The 24728-nt window shown below is 52.9% G+C and overlaps 9 protein-coding genes across 9 annotated transcripts; 3 read left to right on the top strand and 6 right to left on the bottom strand.

Annotated features, from left to right (window-relative positions):
- Positions 1–43: 43 nt before the first annotated feature.
- Positions 44–1661, bottom strand: NEUTE1DRAFT_76989 (uncharacterized protein; the record flags this gene model as incomplete). Its single annotated transcript, XM_009849988.1, has 4 exons — positions 44–654; positions 753–888; positions 1137–1200; positions 1276–1661. The coding sequence occupies 4 exons, from the start codon at positions 1632–1634 to the stop codon at positions 452–454; spliced, it is 762 nt and encodes a 253-aa protein (XP_009848290.1).
- A 56-nt stretch (positions 1662–1717) lies between these two features.
- On the top strand, positions 1718–1907 carry NEUTE1DRAFT_116013 (uncharacterized protein; the record flags this gene model as incomplete). The annotated part of the gene is made up of 1 exon (XM_009849987.1): positions 1718–1907. One exon carries the CDS (start codon positions 1732–1734, stop codon positions 1903–1905), a length of 174 nt encoding a protein of 57 aa, XP_009848289.1.
- Positions 1908–2009: 102 nt separating this feature from the next.
- NEUTE1DRAFT_116012 (uncharacterized protein) lies at positions 2010–2676 on the bottom strand (the record flags this gene model as incomplete). The annotated part of the gene is made up of 3 exons (XM_009849986.1): positions 2010–2343; positions 2406–2478; positions 2553–2676. 3 exons carry the CDS (start codon positions 2599–2601, stop codon positions 2250–2252), a joined length of 216 nt encoding a protein of 71 aa, XP_009848288.1.
- Positions 2677–5998: 3322 nt separating this feature from the next.
- Positions 5999–11840, bottom strand: NEUTE1DRAFT_127865 (uncharacterized protein; the record flags this gene model as incomplete). The annotated part of the gene is made up of 1 exon (XM_009849985.1): positions 5999–11840. The coding sequence occupies one exon, from the start codon at positions 11838–11840 to the stop codon at positions 6252–6254; it is 5589 nt and encodes a 1862-aa protein (XP_009848287.1).
- A 788-nt stretch (positions 11841–12628) lies between these two features.
- Positions 12629–14331, top strand: NEUTE1DRAFT_120209 (uncharacterized protein; the record flags this gene model as incomplete). Its single annotated transcript, XM_009849984.1, has 1 exon — positions 12629–14331. One exon carries the CDS (start codon positions 12760–12762, stop codon positions 14188–14190), a length of 1431 nt encoding a protein of 476 aa, XP_009848286.1.
- A 587-nt stretch (positions 14332–14918) lies between these two features.
- NEUTE1DRAFT_76980 (uncharacterized protein) lies at positions 14919–17301 on the top strand (the record flags this gene model as incomplete). The annotated part of the gene is made up of 3 exons (XM_009849983.1): positions 14919–15093; positions 15230–15818; positions 15879–17301. The coding sequence occupies 3 exons, from the start codon at positions 14919–14921 to the stop codon at positions 17119–17121; spliced, it is 2007 nt and encodes a 668-aa protein (XP_009848285.1).
- NEUTE1DRAFT_116009 (uncharacterized protein) lies at positions 17298–19139 on the bottom strand (the record flags this gene model as incomplete). The annotated part of the gene is made up of 4 exons (XM_009849982.1): positions 17298–18292; positions 18366–18516; positions 18738–18950; positions 19083–19139. 3 exons carry the CDS (start codon positions 18940–18942, stop codon positions 17563–17565), a joined length of 1086 nt encoding a protein of 361 aa, XP_009848284.1.
- Positions 19140–20691: 1552 nt separating this feature from the next.
- Positions 20692–21211, bottom strand: NEUTE1DRAFT_135145 (uncharacterized protein; the record flags this gene model as incomplete). Its single annotated transcript, XM_009849981.1, has 2 exons — positions 20692–21036; positions 21098–21211. 2 exons carry the CDS (start codon positions 21209–21211, stop codon positions 20692–20694), a joined length of 459 nt encoding a protein of 152 aa, XP_009848283.1.
- Positions 21212–21308: 97 nt separating this feature from the next.
- On the bottom strand, positions 21309–24715 carry NEUTE1DRAFT_76974 (uncharacterized protein; the record flags this gene model as incomplete). Its single annotated transcript, XM_009849980.1, has 3 exons — positions 21309–23506; positions 23636–24576; positions 24639–24715. The coding sequence occupies 3 exons, from the start codon at positions 24713–24715 to the stop codon at positions 21594–21596; spliced, it is 2931 nt and encodes a 976-aa protein (XP_009848282.1).
- Between the last annotated feature and the right edge of the window lie 13 nt (positions 24716–24728).

Genomic DNA, 24728 nt, shown 5'->3' with positions numbered 1-24728 from the left:
TGACTGCGATTTCACCTCCCAAGGTCACTATGAGTTCGCTTTTCAACTGTTTGATTCGTATCATCCTCACTGGGATATCTAGATGGCAGCAGATGTCGACGAGCTTGCTGTGTCTCCTGGTAACCATGTGAAAGATCAACCAAACTCGGGGAAGAAGATCACACATGTGAATGATAGGAAGCAAACCGGCGAACAGGAACATATCTTTTCCACCTTGCCACTGAGGCCCTCCGACCAATCCCCATCGGCCTGTTCATTCCTCTCCGCCGTTCATGACGCAACGAAGAGGATGGATACAGTCGTACGGGCATGCAGTGCAACGAGACAGCCATACCTGCAACGCCGTGCTGAATCCGCTGATTGCGATGAACACCCGTACTGGGCAGGTGTCGAAACCGCTTCTTACCTACCCCTCCTGATGAAGCTTTGGATAAGTGCGCTTCGAGACTCATCACAAAGACTTCTTAGCCTTCGCCGCAGCATCCCGGACCTTGAAGGCACCCATAATCTCCCCAGACGCCACGTAAATGACATACGCAGGGATGACAACCCATAAACCATTGAAGAAGGCCAAGTAAAGCCACAGGTACATCCAGTTGCTGGTGTCGAGGTTGACGCTGCCCACGAGCCACTCGGGGCAGAAGGTCATCCAGCCTTTTCAATCCACCAAACGTTAGCTTCGGGCACACAGCGATAACCAAAGACAAGGGTTAAAAAAAGACAGAAGAGAAATGGAAGAAAGTGATACGTACCGCCATAAATTTCAGCAGTAGCAATCATGATCATAACGATGTTTACCCTCGAGTTCTTCTTGGCGATATCGTAGCAGACCCAGCAAGCCAAGGGCCCAACGACAAGGACAGTGAGGAGCTCGAGACTGACGACGCTCTGCAAGACAAAATTTTGTTAGCAAAGCAGCCTCACTCTTCCCCAATTTCTAGTTGTCCAGATGTTCATCATTTGTGTCCAGCCCGTAGCTGTCACCACCACAGGCACCTTCTTTCACTCGCATTCCTCATATAACCCTTCGCAATATCTCCTCCTTCTTGCCGGTATCGGAACATCATCCCATCGGCCCCCAAGTTCCGTCACCCATGGAATAGCTATGGAAGGAAAGAAGGAAAATAGAAACGTACCAAATCAACCCCAGCCCACCTTCTATCAGCCTTGGCATAAACCATCCACAACTCTGCCGTGCCCCTCACCACCTTTTCCAGCAATCCGCCGCCCACATCTCCAGCTTTCGCCGGACCACCCACAACCCCGTCAACAAACCTCCCAGCAACAGCCTGCGCACCATGTACCTTGTCAATTCTTCCGAGATAGTTGTAGGGATCAATAAACACCTCCTTGGGGTCCAGATGGCCGAGAGGTGCCGACGAGAAGAAGCAGTGGTAGAGGAAACTGCCCTCGAGGCAAAAGTGAATCAGTGCATCGAAGGCATGCCATATGAAGAGGAACCGGTGGCGGGACGTGGTAGTCTTGGGGTCGAGGGCCACGCGGGAGAGAGAATAGGCTGCCAGGAGGATGGCGACGGTGGAAGCGAGAGAGATGAGCGTGGTTTGGTCAAAAAGATCCGGGGGAAGTGTGCTCAGGAAGGATTCCAATGATGGTGGTGCGGTGGTGGACGCCATTTTGTGATTGCAGTTGTGTTTCTTGACGAGTTGACACAAAGATGCTGAGCTTCAACGAAGTGGCTCCGAAATCTTGAAGGACGCGAAGTCCATCGCGATGGTTGATCATTGTGGTCCGTGCGCAGCCCCTGCTAGTGTCGTTCAGCTGACTGAAGGTTTGGATCAACACTCTCTCATGCAAGAAGACATCTGGGCTGTTGATGTTTGCCGAACTTTTCGTGTCACTGATATTACATCAAGTCAAGTCTTGAATGCGATGGCTCATTTATAATCCCCCCAAATGCCAAAGTAGCATTATGAAAGATCAAAGTTGCAAAGCACACAGCAATGTCAGAAAGGCATGTCGATGTCACAAAAGCAAGAAGAGAAAAAAAAAAAAAAAAACAGATGTGCAGGTATTAATTGGCAGAGAGCCGGGTCAATTCCTAGCTAGAACGGACCAGTGTCCATGCCTATGTAATAGGGGTATCGGTTCTGGTGTAATGCTAAAGCTGCCCTTCGAAATTCCAAGCCAAGTATGTCATAGAGAAGCCCTTGGCGAACTCCTTAGCCGGCCATTATCATCAAGTCATGACTGATAAAAAGGAAATGGAAAACGACTGTTGGTGAAGTCGCTTAGTGGGTAGCACCCTGCTTGTGGGCCTCGGCCTTAGCGTCGTGCTTGTTCTCGGAGACCTTGTCGGAGATGGCATCACCGGCAGCGTTGAGACTGAGAGGAAGATGAATGTTAGTGTCTGATGATGGCTGTGAGTGGAAGATGATGGAGCTTACCGAGTGCCGACGCCCTGGTTGGAGTCCTTGGCAACGTCCTTGTTGGCCTCCTTGGAAGCAGTGGCGGTAGCGCCTGTGAGAATGAGATGTCAGTGTCTGCTGATGTGAAGATGCCCAAGATGTGCTCGGGTGCTGGAGGGAACCTACCCTGGACCTTGTCACCGACGTAGTTGGCAGCGTTCTTGATGGTATCCATTTTGGTTGATGTGAGGGGTTGTGAAAGTGGTTTGAGTGTTGTGTTGACTTGAAGTAGTGAAGATGTGATTGCTTTGTTGGCTGATGATGGAAGAAGAAAAGAATGGTATTGGGGAGGTGGGAGGACAGTCTTATATAGGCATTTGGTTCCCTTAATCGGCAATCGAGATGACCAAGTTGGAAGCTTGTGTTCCTGGCTGCCTGCACTGCCTGCCTGGCCCAAAGTGGCATCTACGATCTCCCGTCACAGCTCGCAAACAAGCAACAACGGGATGGAATCATGTGAAGAAGAAGGAGATACGTCATAATCCCAACGCGGATGGTATGTTCCGGCCATCTCGCCTGGAGCTTCGGGTGGGGCACTCGGTGAAGTGGAGGAGGTGCCAATTTTGGCTTGCATGAACTCTTGCTTCTTTTTTGACACTCGACACACTGCAATCAAGACGTACCTTCCGAGCTTTGCATTGTGGGTATTCAATAGTGGTTTCCCAGTTGTTTGCTTGACATGTGCGCCTTCTTTGCAGGCAAATTGCTAGCAAAGAAGTGAGGCAATCTTCGTCCTTCACCCGTTGTCTGTGACGTCACGCCCCTTTGAACCCCTCTCCCGCAGTTAGATGAAATCTGAACAGCAGCCACTGCACACTCAGGATGACCTGCCCGGTGCGGCCACCAATGCTTTGCCCGAATCCATGTCACAAGCGCTGTCTGTGTGCTTTTCTGTTACCGAAGGCCGCGCGTAGCCGTGACATGGATATAATGTGGCTGTTGAAAGCAGCTAGAAGTCGGTCTCGTCCGATCAATGCCTGTCCCAATGGAAGTGCCCAGTGATTTGGCTTTGAACGAACTGAGTGACTTCTGGTAGCTGCATCCATTCAAAGTAGGTGATTCTCTCGTGATTCAGGCAGATGGACTGTCCCTTCTACAACTTGAACAAGACGCGCCCGACTTTGGCTCTCTCCTTCCGCGTCGTTGCCTGAGAATCACATCTCGTGAAATGGCGAAAGTACACAAACTTCCGGAAATGGAAAGAGGCATCTTGGGTCATTATCCCAGCCAGTGACGCATGGCAGGGCCTGGCCCGTCAAAGAACGATTCCCATTAGCTGAGCCTGCACTATTGATGTGCAGCTACGTCATTATGCCCCACAATGCTAGGTACACTACAAGTGCGTGGAAACTTGTGGGGGAGGAGTCGCTGCGGTCGACTTGCATTCACACAGGACTTGACAGCCGTGGGCTCCATAGTATCAAACCGAGAACACGGTCATCTTGGTTCAATTTTGTAAACGAACGTACGAGAGGCGCCTCGCCTTGGTAGATCCGCCTGCCTCGGTTGAATGATCTGTTGGAACCAGTGGCGAGATTTCTCGGATTGCCCAGATTCCCATCCTGTTTCTCCATGGCAAACTCGGCCTCTTCGATTGATGCACTGACGAGTGTGAGCAGCTGATAGGAAGATTGCGCTCCTGCCTTTCCCAACGTGCAACAGATTGCTCGCTGAGGTCCCCAAATGAGGGGTTGCTCTGCACGAGAGACCAAGCTCGCCAAACACGGGCAGCGAATCCAATTGGCAAGAGGAACTACCGACGATTCGAGGCCCGCCCATTCAGCGTCGTCTCCTCTTCCCAGTTCGTGCTTTGTGCCTGCCGAGCCTGGCCCGAGATGAAACGAATCGGCGATGACTTGCAGCTTGGGCGCCTCTGCATTGTGTAGTGTAAATGTTAGCTCGGTTCCTGCGAGTGGCAAAGATGCTTGGTTTTGGCACAGGAAATGGCTCTCCTGTCGTCTGTCTACTCCATATTTTATGTAGGCTCATCGTACCAAGCTAACCCTTTATATCCATGCAGACCTCGAGGTGCAAAACTATCGATGTATCAATATCCATCAACAGATACGAGTGGCAGGAACCGTTCGCTTTCTTGAGTTTAGCGGATGATTGTGCCCGGTTGAAACTTGCCTTTTCTTCATCAGCTGACAGGTGCCGTCAAGGTTCTTACCCGTTTGCAAAATCGAGTATCACGATCTATGAGATGGAAGGAGCACATTGCGTTCTGCTTGTTGGCAGTTCCTTGACGTGGGGTGAAAGGCAACATCCCCCCGGGCACTTGTTGAGAGTCAAGACTCAACAGAATTTGGGAGGGTGGTCAGATCGTGCAGTGGCATCATCTCGGTTTCGTGGGTGAAGCAGGTTCAGGATGTTGGGAGGAAGACCGAGTTCGTCGGGTAACAGGAGCGACTCGCATCAGTCCCATGTTCAACCGATAACCCATCGAGCCATTCTCACCGAGACCGCCAAGAGAAATTCCAATGAACGGGTAGACCAACGGACAGTGACTGCCCTTGACGCCGGGATGTTTCAACAGTCGAACTCTGTGCAAGAAAGGGCAGTCAACTCGAGTCAACGGGTGTCACGTTGCGCAGTCTCATCTGCCGGGACTTCTTTCGCAACCCGTTCCTGTCATAGAAGAGCTTCGAATCCGAGGCACCAGAGCCGGTTGTGACTTTGGTAAGAGTGTGTACTTGCGATGGAAGACTTGCTAACTAGATGCGTACCTCGGTCCTCTGCAGAAAGTCCTCAGCGGTGTTCTTCTTCGTTGTCACATGTTTCAAAGGTAACTTTTGACTACGGACAACTCCATGGGAAGGCGCTCAGTTGGTGTAACGAGAGAGGGCCGGGGTTGGTGTTGCGCAACACGCTTTTTGCAGACGCCCGTTGAACTGACACATCGATCCATCTCCGCAGCAGATTCCTCGAGAAAACAGCTTCGACCCCCTCCAACCGCCTCACTCGACATCCTTCCGCCAGCGCGAGGAAGTCGAAACACGGCACTCTCAATGGAGCATGTCAGCCTACAAGACCAACCTGATGACTGGCCACCCGCCAGCCGTCACCCATTCGATATCGAGTCCCGAGGGACCCCCAACAGAAGCCTTTGCAAACACACTGCTGCTGTCCCTACAAGGACCGTAGATGAGACATGGCGTTCTACAGACATGATCTGCGTCAATAACGGTGACACATGCGGCTACGCGTCAATGAGGCGAGGGCGACACTGTTGACCCTGGATGTTCGACGATGCTCGAAACTAACTTTCCCGAAATTCGTGGTGTCGGTTCTTTTCTCCATCAGGTCATACCAGTACAACACCTTTCGTGGGTACTTGAGGGTTGGAGTCGGGGCAATTAAGGAACGGTCCCACCACCGCATCACTACCCTCAAGTGTCTTTCTTGAAAGAGGGATGCAGAGTAACATGAATCAGTGTTGATGTTCTTTTCAAGAAAGGTCATTTACTGGTGACGAAGCTGCGATCTTTCTTAGAGTACTGCCGGTATCAAAAGATACGGTCCCGTTTCTTGGTATGTACAGCATTTCGTAAACAGGCAGACAAGATATTATGCCAACGCCTCGTAGGCCGTAGATAATTGACGTTGTGATTTAGCTAAGCTCAGCGCAATACCTAGAAGCATGCGACATGCCGAGCGATATAAAACATATTGCCCTCATTTCCACCATAAGTGCTTAGATACCAGCCAAGTTGAGCCATAATGTTTCCCATCATAATGCAATTATTTTCAATTATCACATGGGACTCGAAGCCCAGGTCGATTGACAAGCCACCTTCCCCGGCTCCAAACCCCGTACCTCAACTCTCATTTCTCAAACTTCTTGACTGCCTTCTCCAACTTCCCCTTCGCCGTCTCATCCTTCAAAAGCAGCCTGTACCACTTCTTAAGCATAACCATGTAACCACCAAAATCCTCCCAATCCTCTACTGCCGGTCCCTTAATCTGCGGTGGTCTAGGAGTTGTAGCAGCAGTAGCATCATCCCCATCCTTTTCTCCTTCCTCCTCCTTATCCTCCTCCGGTATAGCCTCAAAAACAGCCCAAGCACTCCCCTCCCCTGTCCTCAACCCAAACCCCTTACCCGCCGTCATCGACCTGATCTCCACCTGCTTCAACAAAATCGCATCACCAGGCTTGACGATTGGCAAAGACTCCTTATGGGCTCTGTACATCTGCACCTCCACCACGTGCGTAGGGGCAGTGGAAGGGTCGGTGACGTTGAAACTCATCATGTACTCTCTCGGTCCACCTTTGGCTCTGGTGGGGTTGGTCGGGGGGGAGGAAACGATGGCGAGAATATCAACATTTTTCCCCAAGTGATTGCGAATGGACTTTAGAGGGAGGCAGTTTGCGAATTGTGGTTGGGTGCGGAGGAGGCGGGAGAGGGAGAGTTTCAGGAGGGAAGGGTCGTTGGGTAGTGGTCCTGAGGTCGCTACTGTGTTATTGTCGCTGTCTTCGGGATGGTGCGAGTTGGAAGGCTGCGGGGTGGTGTTATCCTCAGAGGCGGCGGCAGAAGAGTTGAAGGATGAAGCAAAGCTGCGCTTGGATGGGGAAGCTAGCGCGGCAGCTTTGCTGGCGTCTTCGTTTTCTTCGGCGGTGACGCTCTTGGTGACGCTTCTGGAGCGGGCACGGGTGATTCTCGCGCTCGTACGTAGAGGCTCGAGAGCTGACTGTTGCTTTCTTCCGCGCTTAGCGGAAGCTTTCACGGCCTGTCGGGCAAGGTTATCGCTGAGGTCGGTGTCCTTGTCATCGACGGTTTGGGACTGGTTTGGGGTGACAGTCGTCTGGGATGGCTTTTCTTTTGGCACCGTAGTTTCCTCCTCGGCGGGCTCGGTAATGGATGGTGCTCGTTTCTTGGTGGGAGTTGCTTGCTTGGACTTATCTGCCTCCTCGAAACCGTGGTAGGAGGCTGACAGTGGCTGGGTATCGGTATCAGCCTCGTCGGCTTGATTCTTATCGAGGTCCTGCGTCTGTTCCTCGGAAATTTCCTCAACTACTATCAGAGAAACTTCATCTTGGGTCTCGACACCCTCCTCCACAGTGGCCACTTGAGGTTTTGTGGTGACTGTCTCGGTCTCCTCGACCACTTCCACCTGAGTGATGACCTCCATACATTCCTCGGTTGCTGTCTCAGCAGCGACTTGAGCTTCTTCGGGCTGCGAGGGCTCGGTCACTTCCTTACCAAGCAGGCCGCTTTGATCAGGAGTGGGAGGTGGCTTTTCGGTGTCAGCTTCCTTTGCTGGTGAAGATGATCCAACTAGCATAACCTGATCTTCTGCGACCTGGCTAGCAAAAGGCTGAATCGGAGGGGAAGAGGGAAGAACAGCCTGCTGATGGGCGTGGTCTGTGACATCTACAGTTGCAAATGGGCTTGCTTGCGCGACTGCCGGAGCTTCCGTAACTGTGACTTCTTTCTCGACAGTGATTTGGGTCTCCTCCTCAACCTCAACGACCATCTCGGCATCCTCCATGGCGAAATCTTGCACATGTGGTGCTTTGATGACTACAACTTCGACAGACTCTTCGTGGCTCACTGACATGCTATCTGAGTCGACTTCGATGGTCTCGCTCGTCATTTCGACTTCAACTGCCTGCGACACCTGGTCCTCCTCGGTATGGGTTTCGGGCCGAGGAGTGGCCGCGTCCGCCATCTCCACGTCCCCATCGTCGCCATCTCCCATCTCCTCATCCGAGTCAAGTTGAATAGGTCTGGGGGTATCTTGTGACATGAATGAGACGTGCTCGGCATCGCTCACTTCCATCATGCTGGCTTCTCTGGACGCATGAACCATGTCTTCGAAGAGCTGATGTTGGATTGCTTCCATTTCATCAACCTCCTCCACGCGATCAGGTGTTTGCTCTCTTTCATCTGCAGGGGATGTAGTCGTAAACGATGCTTTCGGCTCAGCTTCACTGATGGTACCAACATTGCTGGTCTCCGCCCGCTCCTCATGGATGCTTATGGTTTCTTGCACGGTCTCTTCAAGAGCGTTAAGCGTCTTCGCCGAGCCCTGAGCTTCACCCTGGTCAGCTTGGGGCTCCTCTTTCTTGGGCTCATCAGCGGTCTCCGAGGTCTCCTTAACATCGCTTTTCTCAGCTTTGACCTCTTGAACATCTGGTTCGGTGTCCTTAACCTCTGAAACGTCAGTATCAGTCTCCTTGGCCTCAACGGTGCCTGTAGCCTCAGTAGCGACTGCCTTCTCGTCGACAATCTCGTCTTCTCCATATTTCGCGCTTTCATCCTTCTCTTCAACCTCCTGCTCAACCTTGATCTTCTTTTCCTCCTCCACTTCAAGAACGACCTCTTTCTCGTCGTCGTTTTCCACCTTTTTGAAGCCTTCCTCATCCACCACCGCTTTGTCCTCCTCGTGAATCTCTTCGAGCACCTCTTCCTCGCTTTCGCTTTCAACCGGCTCGAAATCATCATCCTCTTCCTCATGTCCCTCCTCCGCCTCTTCTTCTTCGTCTTCTTCCTCACTGGTCGTGTCAAGCAGATCCACAACCTGTTCACTGGCATCCTGTTCTTCCTCATCTCCTTTGTCTTCCTCCGCGATCTCATTATTCTCTTCCTCATCTTCGTCCAGCATCTCGTCCTCTGCTGACTCGGAATCTTCCTCAGGCCGCTCAAAAATCTGTGTATCACTCGAGAACCCTTCGAATGTCTCGTCATTGACTTCGGACTCAGAGTTGGGGTCTTTCTGTTGCTCTTTGAGTTGATCATCCGCCGTCTTGGGTAAAGCCTCTTCGCGGGGCTTCAAGTCAGATTCGTGCTTTTCGGCTTGTTTTGTCCATGGGGTATTGATGGTCTTGAGCGGCTCGGTGTTTTGCGCGGGACTCCCCAATTCACTGCTCGCATCCTTGGCATGTGCTACATCGGAAGTTGGAGCCACTTCAGCATCTGCGCGAGCAGCTGGTTGTGTATGAACGATCTCCATCGCAAACCCCAGTGGCTTTGCGTCCTCTTTGGGCTGAAGGTCATGGTCCATCTGATCTGCTGAAGATGATTTATCCAGGGGTCCGACCCATGATTTTGATGAATTTTCAGTAGGCTCCTCTTTTGCAACAGGTTGCTCAACGGTGGGTTCTTCCTTTTCGGCAGACAAAGATTTCTCCATTTGCTGAAGACTGGTGCCTTCTGTAGATGTAGGTGCGCGCACGGGTGGGGATGAATGGCGAATGCTCAGTTGTCGAGCCATCGTACGTCTGCTCACAGGGGGAGCTGGTTGAGGTGGTGGAGAAGCCTTATCTTCGTCCTCCGAATCTGACAACAAGCTGATAACGACTGGATCCGCCGACGCGGCAGCAGCTGGTGCGCGCCTGGGAAGGCGCTGACTGAGGTCAGGATCCTCGGACTCGTACGCATCCTCATCCTCATCCTCATCCTCATCATAACGCGTGCGCTCTCGCTCCCAGTCTTCGGCATAGTCGTCCATTTCATCGTCGTCATCATCGTAAACATCGTCCTCGCCATATCGCTCTGCTGCTTCCAGCTCAGCTTCTTCTTCATCCTGCCTGATTCCCTCATCATCGCTTTCGGGCTTGTTGTATTCGCGTTGATCATAGTCGCCTTCTTCGAGTTCCTCTCCGAATTCCTCATGTTCGACCTCGTCATCAACGCCAACGTCATCTTCATCGGCCTCGTTAAGCACCTCATCCTCCGCAAGCTCCTCAATCTCAGATCTCTCTGTATCTTGTTCAGATTCTGCTCGTGATTCGGACTCTTCAAAGCCAACAGGGTCTTCAGTGCCCGGACCGTAGCTGCTGAAGCCTTTCGGAACTTGATCTGGACGGGTCGGATCGGCGTGCAGCGAATGATCCTCGATGATAGCTGGGGTACCTTCGTTAAGAGCATCGGCACCAAAGTGACCACCCTCAATTGGGTTGTAATGCGGTGCCTGTGTTGCCATCTCCCACTGCCCTCGCTCAAAACTCTCCGTACCCGTCGGCACCGGTACTAGGTTATAATCCTGACCATGCTGAAGCTCGGGGTTACTCTGGGCAATGTTCATGTACGATTCCATGCCCTCGTACTTAGCGGGAACGGAATGATCGAGGTAAGAATCTGGATACGGTCCAGGTTCTGGTGCAGCGTGCATCTGTGGTTCTGGAACTCCTGATTGGGGAATTTGAGGTGTGTGCGAAAAACCAAACCTCACTTGGTTGGCGATACCATACTCGGACTCAACCGGAACACTAGCCGGTGTGCCAAACATGGAAAGGCCAGGTACCATGGGTTTTGAGGATCCAAATTGAGAGTTGGCCGCCGGGTGTGCTTGGCTGTCGGTATGTTGGTATGTATATGACTGGCTTGGGGCTCCATTTGCCATGCCAAGAATGTGAGAGGCAGCCTGGACCGCTTCTGTCTCTTGGAGCGCGGTATCCGTTGATGTCTCCTGAGTTTCCATATCCACCTTCTCCCAGATGGCCGGGCGTGGACTGGCTTCCAACTTTTCTGCTGACGCCGGCCCGGATGCCGCCGGTAGACTCGGCGTCATCTCAGATTCAACGGTCTGGCTAGCTCCATCCGTCATCTTGGGTTTTGGTGCAGGCGCTTCTTCTGTGACCGTATCTTCTTCCATAGCATCGCCATCCGGTGACTGTGACTGGCTCACTGGGTCCTCCTCGGGCATAATTTCCGGTTCGGGAGTCGGAGATTTACTGGAGTATCTCCATGTGTTGCTCTTCCGCGCAAAGCGTGATCGCTTGCGACCTTTGCCCTTGATGCCACCATCCTCCTCAAATATGTCCAGTCCGTCGTCGAAAAGGGAGCCGTATGAAATTCTAGCCCTCTTGATGAAAGCAGGCGACGGGTATTCGTTCAAGGCAATATCTGGGACCTGTCGGATAGCGGATAGCTTGTCGAACAAAGCCGGTTCAGGCTCATTTACGGTCTGTTCCAGCTGCTGTATGGCTGATGGTTCTGGCAGCTCATTCGGCAACTCGGTTTGTCTGCTATCGACGTTGATGTGTTTCGGTTCGTCGGATCCGTTCAGCTTCACCTGGAGCACCAGCCTTCGGTTGAACTGCAACTGCCAGTCAACTCGAGCTCCAAGAATCCGCCCGGGGGACTCCTCCTTTGCCCACTCGACACCGTCGAGACTGAGCAGCACCTCATCGCAAGCTCCCAATCCGCACTCGGACACAGCCTTTGCGCTGGGTCCATGGAGCTGCACCCGCACTTGACCCTTGGTTCGACGGAGGCGCACATCGGGCTCGGCGAGTAGGAAAGCGAGAGTATGGGTGACCCGGTTATAAGGCCATGTGATGGTGACTTCGCCTCGAACACTTCGCGAGTTCTGGTCTGAGAGTTCTGGGTCCAGTTGCGCAATCGGCGTGACTGTCCGCGATTCGAGAGCCGTAACGGCTACACCATCGATCGCATCGGCCGATGCCATTTTCGTGCGAGTCGAATTGGCCGGGGCCAGAAATTTCGTGTCTCCCTCTAGGAAAGGTCGGAAGAGTCAAGACGATTATGTCATTAAGAGTGAAGCCCGTCGCGAAGCCAGCGCGCAGGGTGTTGCAGCAGGTACAGCGTGGTGTAGGTAAGGTATAGGCAGATCTGACAGCTCGTTCGGCGCTAGGATCAGTGACAGTGTGACAGGGCCAACAAGGTGCCTCAGACGAAAAAGAAAGATTGCTGATTCCCTTGTTGTCAGATGGAAATCAACCAAGAAAGACAACACAACAGCCGTGAGCAAAGACTCCCGCAGTTCAATTTTACATCCAGACAAGATGCTTAGGTAGTCGACAGGATCTCACGTAGGTAACCTCAACTAAACGGCGGGAAAAGAGGGAAGAGTGTGGACGGACGGGGGCATCCCAGGTGATGATGAGGTGACAGACAGCTGCAAAGAGCTGGGTAGGTAGGTACGCTGCCGTTTGCTAGGTAGGTAGGTCCAGTTGGTGATGCAATGAAAGCTTCCCTTCCCCCAGGCGCCAGAAACATCGGTGCGACAGGGCAGGCAGTAAGTGTCGGTAGGTCTCGCGTGCCACAGCTCCAGCGTGGACTTGCCGTTTGCATCGTCCGTCTCAAAAGGGAAGGCGGTGGAACCTCAAGCCCAGCAGACACTGACAACTTAGCTCTCACTAACAATTTCCATCCTCCCTCGGGCTTGGCGCTTGGCGCAACAATGGGAGGAGGTCAGTGCGTGATTTAATCCTTGTCCCCGTCAGTCAACATCACCATACACTACAATCTCGTGATTGCCTCCCCATTCTTGGAACTCAAGTTTGATCCTTACCATCTGATTCTTCTGACATACACTACTAACTTGTTTACCATCTTTCTGATCTGCCATCACCACTTCAAACATCATGGGCTCACAAGAAAGGCGTTTCAATGTCAAAAAGATCGCCATTATTGGGGCTGGTCCCTCTGGTCTCGCTGCCGCCAAGTACCTGATCGCCCAAAAGGTCTTTGAAGACATTGTCATCTTTGAACGGCAAGACGAAGTGGGAGGGGCCTGGTACTACAGCAGGGAACCGACACACACCTTACATGTGCCTCAAGTGAGCGCCTCCTGCCCTTCCGACCCTCCTCTTCATCCCGAGGGCAAGCCTCCCGTCTTCCCCTCGCCCATGTACGAGGTCTTGCACACCAACATCCCACGCCATCTGATGCAGTTTTCAGACAAGCCGTTCCCCGAAGATTCTCTCATCTTTCCTTCCCGTGAGCTGGTGCAGGAGTATTTGGTGGAGTATGCCAAAGACATCCGGCATCTTGTCAGGTTTTCAACCTTGGTTCAAGATGTCCGTCTAAGGCAGGATAGCGACGGCCGGGATCAGTGGGATGTGGATGCGCTGGCTCTGGAAACGGGCGAGGTCACCACTACTACCTATGATGCCGTTGTCGTGGCTTCGGGCCATTACTACACCACCTATCTTCCAGATGTCAAGAACATCGCCGAGTTCCACAAGGCGCATCCGGATGTCATCACACATTCCAAGCTGTACCGGACCCCCGAGCCCTTCGCAAACAAAAAAGTGATCGTTGTTGGCAATTCAGCGTCGGGCATTGATGTCGCGGCTCAGATCAGCCGCGTCAGCCAGCAGCCATTGCTTCTATCGGTCCATTCCGCTACACCACCGGCTCACTTGGAATGGATTCGCGCACAAGAAGTCCCGGCTATTGAAGAGTTTCTGGTGGAGGAACGAGGTGTAAGGTTCGCGGATGGACGGATCGAGAAGGACGTCGATGCTATCGTATACGCCACCGGCTACCTCTTCACCTTCCCTTTCCTGAAATCGATACAGCCCCCATTGGTAACCGACGGGCGCCGCGTGTATGGCCTATACAAAGACCTGATTTACATTGATCACCCAACAATTGTGTTCCCGGGGCTTCCCATCAAGGTTGTCCCCTTCCCCTTTACGGAAAGTCAGGCAGCGATTTTCTCCCGGACATGGGCGAACCTACTTCCGCTTCCCTCCGTGGAAGAAATGAAGAAGTGGGAAGACGAAGAGGCAGAGAAAAGGGGGCATGCTTTTCACGTTTGGCCCAAACTTGGCGATGCCAACTTTATCAATGAGGTTCATGACTGGATCAAAAAGTCGGGCACTGAAGGGAAGGAGCCGCCTTATTGGAACGGTGAGCTGATCTGGCAAAGAGGAATCTTCTTCGAGGCGAAGCTGCAGTTCGAGATTGATGGCCAAAAAGCCAAGTCCCTCGAGGAGCTCGGTTTCAGGTATGAGCCTGAAGACAAAGAGCTCGCGAAGACGACGACGCCAACAAAGACTCTGCTGTGAATGGTTCGGTGAGGCCTAAATAGGAAATCTTCTGGAAGTTTTATGTCAATGAGTGAGACACGCAGTAGTGTACCACCTGCCCAACGGCGCGTGGCATTTGAGACACAAGTTCGTGTAAGACAAACAACGGGTTGATAAGTGCCACAAAGTCGAGTTAGTTGCTTGAGCATGAACGCCATCAATTTTCTATATCACTGGATAATTTTGCAACACCTTTAAATCATTCGGGAACCGCACTCGATCGTCAAAACGAACACCCATCAAAGAGAACAGCCACTTCGGAAGGTGGGGGGGATTGGCCATGATTGATCCGGGGAATCGGCACGATCCCCAGCCAAAAGGGCGGGCAGGGGCACGCCGGCGTGGCCTTGTCCTTTCTGGGAATGGAGGAATCAGGGAACAGGGGGGCAGGCCATCCATCTTTCGTTCTGGACTGTGAACTGTGGACAAACGAACTGATAACGGAGCCGCCAGAGGGCATGCTTCGCACTATCTGACTGGTTGTTTCTGGCCACCAACCTTTGACATGGCTCTTCCCACCGTAACCGTGAGGTTTGTAATCAACCATCTTTTCCTTGAACCTAACCCCCCAAAGTCGGAGCTATGAACCCATTCATAAACCCTTTCAATCCCCGAACAACCTCTATCTATCTTCCTAGAGAAAGGTCAAAGCTTTGCATCCAATGTCGAGGATAATCCCAATTATTCCTGGCTCAACAAGTCTGACAATGTCTGAGAGCTCAGTAGCTTATCGCGATGGTCCCCCACGTGGTGCCGATGGCAAGCCGTTGCCGCTCGACTTCACCCATCATCTTTCCGAGGTGACAAAGCGTCGCCAGGCGAGCCAGATGAAAAAGTACTATCGGTTCTTTCAGATTCCCGGAATCAAGAATCTTGCTGGCGGTTTGTCTCTTTCTCACTTCGTCATATTTATTGAACATTCTTTATCAGACCTCGAAACGCAGAACTTAAACCTGAAAACACTACTACAACACTTATCACAAAGTATTTAAGATAAGGAAACTAACATCATGATAAGGTCTACCAAACACCAAATTCTTCCCCTTTGAGACTCTCGAAGCCCAAACCGCAAAGCCCGAGAGATGGCAACCCACGCCGAACCACCCGGGAACCGACAAGGACAAAAAGAACCCGGCGGCAGAATCCGCTCACATCACCGTCCCCACGATCTCGGGTGAGGCCAACCCCGTGACGAAGGTGGACGTCGCCACAGCGTTGCAGTACGGTCAAGCAAACGGCTACCCTCCACTCCTTGACTGGGTTCGCAAGTTCACCCGCGATCACCTCCATCCGGATGCGCCCTACAGCGGCGGCCCGGATGTGATCCTCACCTGCGGCTCGACCGACGGCTTCGCCAAGACGCTCGAGATGTTCGTCAACCCCTGGATCGACGGGCTTAACGACCCCCGGGAGCGTCCGGGGTTGCTGTGCGAGACATTTGTCTATGGTAACATCCTCAGCCAGGCGGAACCGAAGGGCGTGCAGATTGTGCCGATCAAGGCGGATGAGAATGGTATGTTGGCTACGGGAGAGGGTGGGCTGGAGGATGTGTTGGCGAACTGGGATGTGTCGAAGGGGAAGAGGCCGCATTTGATGTATACTGTGACGTGAGTTTTCTTCTTCACTCATCATAGAACCTGCGGCACGAGAACTAACACACGCAACAGCCTCGGTCACAACCCAACCGGCTTCGTCATCCCCGTCTCCCGCCGCAAGGAAATCTACGCCATCTGCAGCCGCTACGACGTGATCATCGTCGAAGACGAGCCCTACTGGTACCTCCAATTCCCATCCGCCACCGCGGCCAACACGGCCAAGGCCAAGGCCAGCGGCCTGAAGCCCTCGCAACCCGAGCAAGGAGGAGAAATCTTCAAGCGCACCGTCTCAACGGGCTACCCCTTCCTCGACAGCCTCACCCCCTCCTACATCTCCATCGACGTCGACGGCCGCGTCATCCGCCTCGACACTTTTTCAAAAACCATCGCGCCCGGCTGCCGTCTTGGTTGGATCACCGCCCAGCCCGAGCTCATCGACCGGTTTAATCGCATCGCTGAGACTTCGACGCAGCAACCTTCGGGTTTTGTGCAGAGTCTAGTGGCAGAGTTGGTGATGGGGCCTCAGCCTGAAGCTCCCTCCTCCTCCTCCACCACCGCTACCACCTCGTCTTCCAGCGGCTGGTCCTTCTTCCGCTCTTCTTCTTCTTCTTCTTCCTCCTCCTCCCAGCCTCAACCAGCAAAACAAACCCCCTCCGGCGAAGGCTGGCAAATGACCGGCTGGGTCCGCTGGCTTGAAGGTCTCCGCGGGATGTACGAGCGCCGCATGAACCGGATGTGCACGATTCTCGACAGCGGTTCCTCTCTGATTTCCTCGTCTACCCGTCTGCGCGCCACCACCAATGGTTCCTCTGTTGGAACACCAGGCGACTGGGAAGTCATCACCACCACCCCGCTATACACCTACTCCTGGCCTGAGGGTGGTATGTTCATTTGGTTGCGGATGCACTTTGATACGCATCCGCTCTGGCAACACCCCCTTTTCTTTCCTAGCAATGGAGAGGGAGAGAAGACCAAGGTGATTGACGGCCCAACTATCTCCCTTGCGCTCATGCTGTTCCTCACTCTCAAACCGCACCTGGTTTTGGTTTCTGCGGGCAACATGTTCAGCGCCACATCCCAGATCAGGGAGGATGTCGGGTGGCAGTACTTCAGGTTGTGTTTTGCGGCGGTGAGCGAGGAGGACGTGGATAGCGGAGCGCAGAGGTTTGTGGATGGTGTGAGGGCGTTCTGGAAGATTACGGATGCGAGGGTGATTGAGAAGTTGGTGGAGCAAAAGGTTGATACTGAGGAGGTGGTGGCGAGGGTGATGGGACAGGAGGGGGTGAATAACCTTGGGGGTTGGTTGGGATGCTAGAAGCTGATCTGATAGGCTCTATGATGGGATTTAGACTGGTGTGACGAAGGAAGGATACAAATGTGTTTATGATTTTACGATAATTGGGACATCGCGAATTTGGTTGAATATGAGTCCCTTGAAACGAGTTTGCTGCGTATAGTCACATTGACACCAACCTGCAATTTAAGGCGACTAAAGCACTGACGCCAAGTGTATTTACTGTCCTACGCAGCTGGAAGATCGACATGTCACACAACAAGACGGGAAATCATGTAAACAAATGGGGTATTGAATCTACAAGGTCACTCGCTCAGTACCGAGATTGTGGTGAACAAAAGAAAAGGAAATCGTTTCGGTTTCAGAATTCATTGATGTGTGTATTGTGAACACATGCCTAATCCGTGACGCCGAATTCGCACCCACACCTTCCTGTCTTCCGTTTTGCCGTTAACTCCAAATTTACTCCTGGAGGAGGACCTTGAAGGTGGCGGGAACGCGCTGGGGCTTGCCCTCCTCCTTGATCTCGCCGAGCTTCTCCTTGGCGAAGGTAGCGGCGTAGGGGTTGAGGCGGAGGAGAACCTGCTTGTTGCGGAGAGGGTTCTTCTTCTGGACGTTGGAGCGCTTGGTCTTGGCGTCACCCTTGGGGGCGCGGAGGACGGACTGGATCTCAGAAGAGTTGATGAGGCGGGTAAGGTCGGCCTGGGCGACAACGTTGGCGGGAAGCTGGAAGCCCTTCTTGGACTCGTAGACGGCATCAAGCTCCTTGATGGCGGCAGAGGTCCAGACGATGAAGCGACCGAGGTGGCCACCGGGGGCGAGCTGGAGGAGGTTGAGGGCATCGACGGGGGAGGTCTCAACACCGGGGATGTTGCGGAAGCCCTTGATGAGGTCCTTGCCGTCGGTCTCGGCGGAGTAGACGACGAGGGGACCGCGACGCTGGCGGTGGCGGCGGTCACGGAGCTTGCCCTTACCGGCGCGAAGCTTCTTGGAAGCCTTGGCCTTCTGGACATCAGCACCAGCACCAACGGCCTTGAGGAGGGCAAGAGCGTTGGCGGTCTTGTTGACACCGGAGAAAGCAGCGGAGTCAACAACGAGGGGAACCTCGGGGACGGTAGAGACCTGGTGACCGCGGGCCATCAGGAGAGGAGCGGCAGCGGAGGCAGCAAGGGCAGAGGCAGTAGCGAAACGCCTGTAGGAAGACTATTGTTAGCCATCATGGTTTTCCTTTGGCGTTCCCCAACGATAGTTTTGATATCACGTACTTCTGGCCCTGGTTGACCTTGACGTGCCACTTGCGCCAGATCTTGGTGGGAGCGAACATGCGACCGGAACGGCACATGTTACCGAAAGCGGCCTGACCGGCGCGGTGAGTACCACCACCGGAGACACGGGGGATACGGGCAACAGCGCGACCTGTGTTGTGAGATCACGGTCAGCTCAAATGATCCTCCACATCATTGAAAATTTGCGTGTCGAAAATTTGCCCCCCAGTTCCAGTTTGTCGTGATCGTTTCGCGATATCGAGTTCTTCGCCCAACAAAAAATCTCGAATCCTTCCATCGATCGTCTTGCCGTTTTCGACCCATTCCATGGCCTTCGTGTAATTCCAAAATCGCGTCTGGGTGTTCACTAACCAGTGCCCCAGGACTCAGCAGAGGTCTGGTGACCAGCCTTCTCGCTGACGGAGTACGGCTGGCGCTTGTTCTTGGCCATGCCGGTGTGGACGTGCTTGACGATATCCGGGCGGATGGGAGCACCGAAGACCTTGGGGAGGACCTCGGTGGTGCCGGTGGCCTTGCCATCGGCGCCGATGATGGTGACGGTCGGTCTGGAGGCCATTGTGTCCGCTGTTGGTTTGGTGAAAAGTTTCAAAAGTTAGTGACGAGACTCCTGACAAAATTTGCCTTCTTTTTCAAACAGCGATAATTTCTGCAAGAATCCGGCTCCGTCAAGGGATCGTGAGGGCGCTTCCGACGTACCTGTATCTGTGCTCCTGACAGGAAGTTGGGGGATGCGAAAAAAGATCAAGACCGGCGGAGACCCAATTGAAATTTTGGATATTTCGCTGTCGAAAGTGCGCGCGTGGGGCCGCCTGGGGCGCACTGGCAGACCCTAACAGCCGCTAGCTCCAGATTGGGCAGGAAGGTGGCTCTTTTACAGCTGGCTGACCCCGCGGCAGCTGGCGAGACTGGGGTGCTACCTGACATTTCTTGGCAATTTGATATCGCCAGACCAGCTTCCCAACGTCATCAACCTCAACTTGAACTCGACAAGATGGACGATATTTGGGAATACACTCGAGCGCACTTTCAATGAGAAAGCCGAAGCTGCAGCGCGTTGTGGAGTTTCTATCTCACCGAGAACGATGTCTTGAGACGATGAATCTAAGCTAGAACGCGATCACTCAGCAGCTTATCGCAGGTCTTATTAGAGAACAATACAACAAGGAGCTCACTCTTGGCCCGAGACCCTGAGGAAGAGGGCAGCTCGTTCACTATCGAAGCTCATATTTTCGCTCCCAGCTCACTGCCGGTCCCGGTCAAGTTTATTCAGCAACAGCCATCCACCCGACCAGACACAAACAATATCCCGACTACTGCTGCGGATGACTTCCCAGACACGGCCCCGTGCCGTTAGTCCAGACGATGCCTGATTCGTGATATTTGAGGCACAGCGTCTTGATACTCCCTCTCTTCAATGTTGTAGTATCGAGATCTGAGAACCTGAGATTATCATATGGCGCCGCGGCGCTGCAATGGAAGCCCGCAGCCACGTCATATCGGGTGGTTCCTGCTATGTTCTCCCAGCAGACGTCGGTGGTGGGGATGCGGGAGGAGTCGCAATTTGGGTGGGAGTTTGTTCGAGTGTTGTTGTCGATGAGCAGTTAGGACACATGTCAAAAATTCTAGAGACTGGAAAAGGAAGGGAAGGGAGGGGAAGAGAAAAGAAAGCAATGAGTGAGGCGCACGGACAAGTACAAGAGGTAACGTATATGGGCTGGTTGACGTTGTCAAAGTGAATGGTGCAAAAAGTGACATCCCGCACATATCCACGGCTGGAATAAGTCTTCATCCAAGCGGCGTTGCTGCTATCGTGGAGCTCGACGTTCTCGAAGACGACGTTTTCGACATAGTCAGCCAGGTTGTCCGGCGTTGCTTCCTATGCTGCCGATGCACATCCCTTCAGACATGTAGCAGGTGATGTTGCTGATGCGGATATTGGAACTGTTGCCCTTGACTGAAACACAATCCTGTTGCCGGTGCAAGCAAAGCATAGGCCAGCCTTCCAGAACTTCTGTCATGCCCCTCTCTTGAGACTCAGGGGCAAGTAAACATCCCCGCCTACTAACCCGTCCGATTCTTAGTCCTCACCTCCCCCCCTAAATCTTACGTGTTAACCCCATCTGTATTCACCGCCTTCCACTTCGTGCTACTAGTAGTGTTCATATCTAAATTCGACAGCGTCACATTCTCGGCTCTACAAATCGTCAAACTACAGTAATTGTGAAAAAAGACTACTGTCCCCCCTTACCCCCGTTGGATATGTAGGGGAGAGGGACAGTACAGTTTTTTTTGACTGTGATTTTAGTTAGTCGCCCCTTGCTAGTTCGCATCTTTTGGTTTTGGTCGATCCAGGTTTGGCCTTGGCCGTCAAAGAGCGCACTACCACTTCCCGCTGGATCTGGAGACGTGTCTGGGGGGTATCTGGGGAGGGGGAGGAGAAGCAGCCGAGTATGGTCATGTCTTTACCGTCTAGAGAGAGGTCCAGTAGAATAAGTTGTCGGCTGATCAAGGTGCCGCGGATGTAGATGGTTACGTTTGACAGGTCGGTGGTGTTCATTAATCGGCGGATGTGGTGAGTTCTGGGTTGGAGAGGAACAAGGGAGTTGCGGGAGCAGGGGCAGGAGAGCCGGAGGCGGGATTGATCCCCATACTAGTGATTGGTCACCGATATCTCGCTTTGATGTAGGTGTGAGGTTCATGTTCTTCTCTACGGTAACAACTTGGGCGGTTGTGACGATGCAGGTTGAGCCCTCTTCGACTACGGCGGCCGAGGCGGCGATGATGAGGAGTGTGAGAGACAGGTAGGTGGAGGCTAGAAGACGCATCTTGCTGCTTGTGGTCACGAGTAGCAGGGGCCGGAGGTCAGATCTAAGGCCACACATGTACTGAGCGTTGGATCCTCGTGGGCGCTTTCGCTTTTCAAATATGCTCCTTGCTTTGATGTCCTCCACTACCTTGTCTAACCTATCCTTTTTGACGCCTTACGGGATGGACCCCAAGCTACCATGGTATCATAAAAGTAGTATCATCCGGCAAATCTCACTGTTACTTTTACCTTCTCGCTCATGTCCATCATGATCCATCACTGCCATGTTATGGACCTCTTAAACACTCCCTGTTTACCACATATTCAACCCTTCCAGTACAAACACAGCTTTGTCTATCCTTCTCCCTAAACCCCTAGTCTTGCCGCAGCATACCCTTTCCTTACCACACACCTCTAGACACGGGTGTCAATAAACTTCCCAGTCTTTCTATATATTTGCCGTCAAGATAACCAAAATCATTGAGCCGGCATGCCTCGCGGAACTCTTCCCGCATGCGTTCGCTAGAGAGCTGACAGGAGGCTATTGACTTGGATACAAGTCTCTCGGGGAGGAAGTTCCAAGGGATATCGCTCCTGCGATCGTCGGCGTCAAGCATAGGCTTGACCACTTCTCTGTAGCATTCCTCACACACTGTGAATTTGGGGAGAAAATTCATGGTATGCCAATAGGCGCCAACGAGGGCCTGGTCTTTTGGGCACGGCGGGCATTCTTTGACTCTAGCGATTCGGCGCAGTCTGTTCGCGAGATCACGAATGTCGGGTGCGGCTTGGCGGCTGAGTGCGTAATCCGAAGTCATCTCGAAAAGGTCGAAGTATTCTATGAATCTTTTCCTGCCAGGTGCGTAGTGAAGTTGGCAATAGGCTATGAATGGCTCTGGGCTTATCGGATATAGCGTATTGGCCAGGTTCGGCAACACTGCCTCCAGCATCTTCACACAGCCCACGCAGACTTCGAAAAGGGGCACAAAGTCCCCTTTATACGAATCCCACATCCCGTACCACTTGCGGGCTGTCTCCTGAGGTCCACTGCATGGCGGATGACGCCCTGAAACCGTAGCTACGTTTCGTATGAGTTGCAGGTCTGGCAAGCGTTGCTTGAGTGTCATTAAATATGCCATGCGGTACCAGAAAGAAGAGCCAAGGTGACACAAAACAGGCTGGTCGGGTCGTAAGGATGTGGCGACGAACTCGAGTCTGAACTGGCTATTGGCAAAGAGCTCCGAGTGGCAATGAGGACATACCAAGAAATTCTCGGCCCCGCGAAGGATCCAAAAGCGGTCGCCTGGATTTCTACTGTACGGTAAACCAGGAATTTGCCAGGGGCAGTCGGGCAGTGGAGGTGTTAGCCCCTGTTGGACCTCCTCTGAATATTTCCGGAAGGAGAGGATCGGTCTGGCGCTTGGAGCTCTACGGCCCGCAGGTTCGAATGGATTCTGATCCCAGAAAGATGCTGATGGTCTGGTGCTGACGAGATCTTGTCGTGTAAGAGATGGAGATGCCAAGGGTGAAGAGACTTTCGCAAGCGCATTGCTCCCATTTGAAGAATGATAACCCTGCACAGACAAAACTGGAGAGCTGTTGGAATAGGGATTTGTACCCATCGTCCGCGAACGAGCCCGCCGCCTGGTCCTCGGACTGCTCTCATCTTCTCTCTGGGGTACCAGTCTACCGTTAGGAGGGGAAGACGTCAAAGAGTAGGTACCGGCCCTACCCCTCCTGTAATCCCCCTCAGCCGAGAATGTAGCGCTTCTCGAGCTTCCTGGATCACTAGCCTCCGAGAACTGGTCCTGCTGTCTCAGTGCAAGAGCGGAAGGATGAGGTACCACATCTTGGGACTCTGAACCAATATCCACTGCGCCCAAACGATGTTTCAGGGCCATCAGTGAAGCGTCTTCTTCGACCGCAGGGCGGAACGGCTGGGGCTGTTCATGGTGGTCTAACTGTTGATAACGAGGATCATCACCGATTGGATATTCTCTGCGATCACGAGGGGCAGCCATGGAGTTGCGACGCCTTCTGTTAGTAGCAGACTGACTTGGCATCCTCTTCCGTTCTGTAACTGAAGGATACGGTGGCGGGCTCTCTTTGCGGCTTGTCCTCGGCGGTGAAGACTTTCTGGTCAGATCATGATCGGGGATGACAACTTCCTGTACCATGAATGACATGGCGTCATCTGCGTCATTATATCGGTACATCGATAGCGGAGCTATTCCAGGTCCTTCAAGCTCAAGGGATCTGGAGTCGATTCGAGGCACGTCAGGTGTTGAGACCATGCGCTCGTGACGCGGTCGGCCTGGTGTTTGTGGAGGAGACAAATGGTATGCCTGCCTACTATTTGACGGGGTAATATGAGCACCATGCTTGGATTTTGAGCGACGATGGGAAACTCCGTCGGCTGCTTGGTTCAAGTCATAATACGCACGCTCCCTACCACCCGCCGTTTGGGTGACGACGCTAGCAGAAAATTCGCTTGCTCCTGGGTTAACTTTGTCAGGAGAATCAGCAGTGATTTCAAAGTCTTGATCGTGAAGTGGTCGATGTCGGGGTTTCCGACTGTTTGATCGCTTGATAGGAGACTCCTTAGCATCCTGGTCGGTAGGCCGCTCTCTGTATCTCCGGCTACTTGATCGCTTGATAGAAGTATCCGCAGAGTCTTGGACGTCAGGAGGAATCTCTGGGCGCCGACGGCTGCTTGCTCGCTTCAAAGATGCTTTCTTGGTATCCTCTTCATCAACACATGCTTCTGGGCGCCTGCGGCTGCCTGATCGTTTGATACGAGCCGCTTTGCCATCATCCTGATGGACAGGAGACTTCTCTGGGCTTTGTCGGTCACTCGGTGGTTCATTGGGAGCGTCCTTGCTGTCTGGTTCTTGAACGTGGGTATCCAACCGTGGCAGATCCTGATGGCTCTTTCGCTTTGCGAGTTCCGGTTCTTTCTTTTCCTCTTGCTTGTCTCCATCTTTTATCTCATCTGAAGGAACGAGAACAAACTTCTTGCAATCATTGGTCTCCCCTATTGGGGCTGTGTCAGTAGAGGTAACGGGTGGTGTTGTCTCAACAATGCTAGGTGCTGGTTCGCTCTCTTTTCCGGCCCCTGGGCCCGTGACAACCACGAAGCGGCGCTCTGGATTATTTTCCAAAACCGGCTCCATAAGGATTAACTGATCAATTTCTCCTCGATTGGGAGGTTCATCCTCATAAGAACTAATGACCGACGGACTTCCATATTCCTTGGCTAGAGAATCCGCCTCGTCTTCAACAGTAGGCGGGGGCAATTGCTGGATGCGTCGTCGTTCCAAGGGTTTGTCAATGTGAATATCCAGCTCGGAGAGCGGATCGGTACGACGGGGAGTTCGAGAATAGCTGCAGGTCCAATCAGATCAGCATATGGCCAAGTTGATACTTGGGCTCCTGGACAGACTCACGGGTTCTGACTCTTTGAGCGCGAGGTCCTCCATGATCCCGTCTGAAGGAGCGCGCTGATAGCGTCCATCCCAACCATGCTTGGGCGTTGT

Source organism: Neurospora tetrasperma, assembly GCF_000213175.1.
Source record: "Neurospora tetrasperma FGSC 2508 unplaced genomic scaffold NEUTE1scaffold_1, whole genome shotgun sequence".
Lineage (NCBI taxonomy): Eukaryota > Fungi > Ascomycota > Sordariomycetes > Sordariales > Sordariaceae > Neurospora > Neurospora tetrasperma.
Note: the sequence above shows the minus strand (reverse complement) of the source record. Positions and strands in the feature narration are given on the sequence as shown.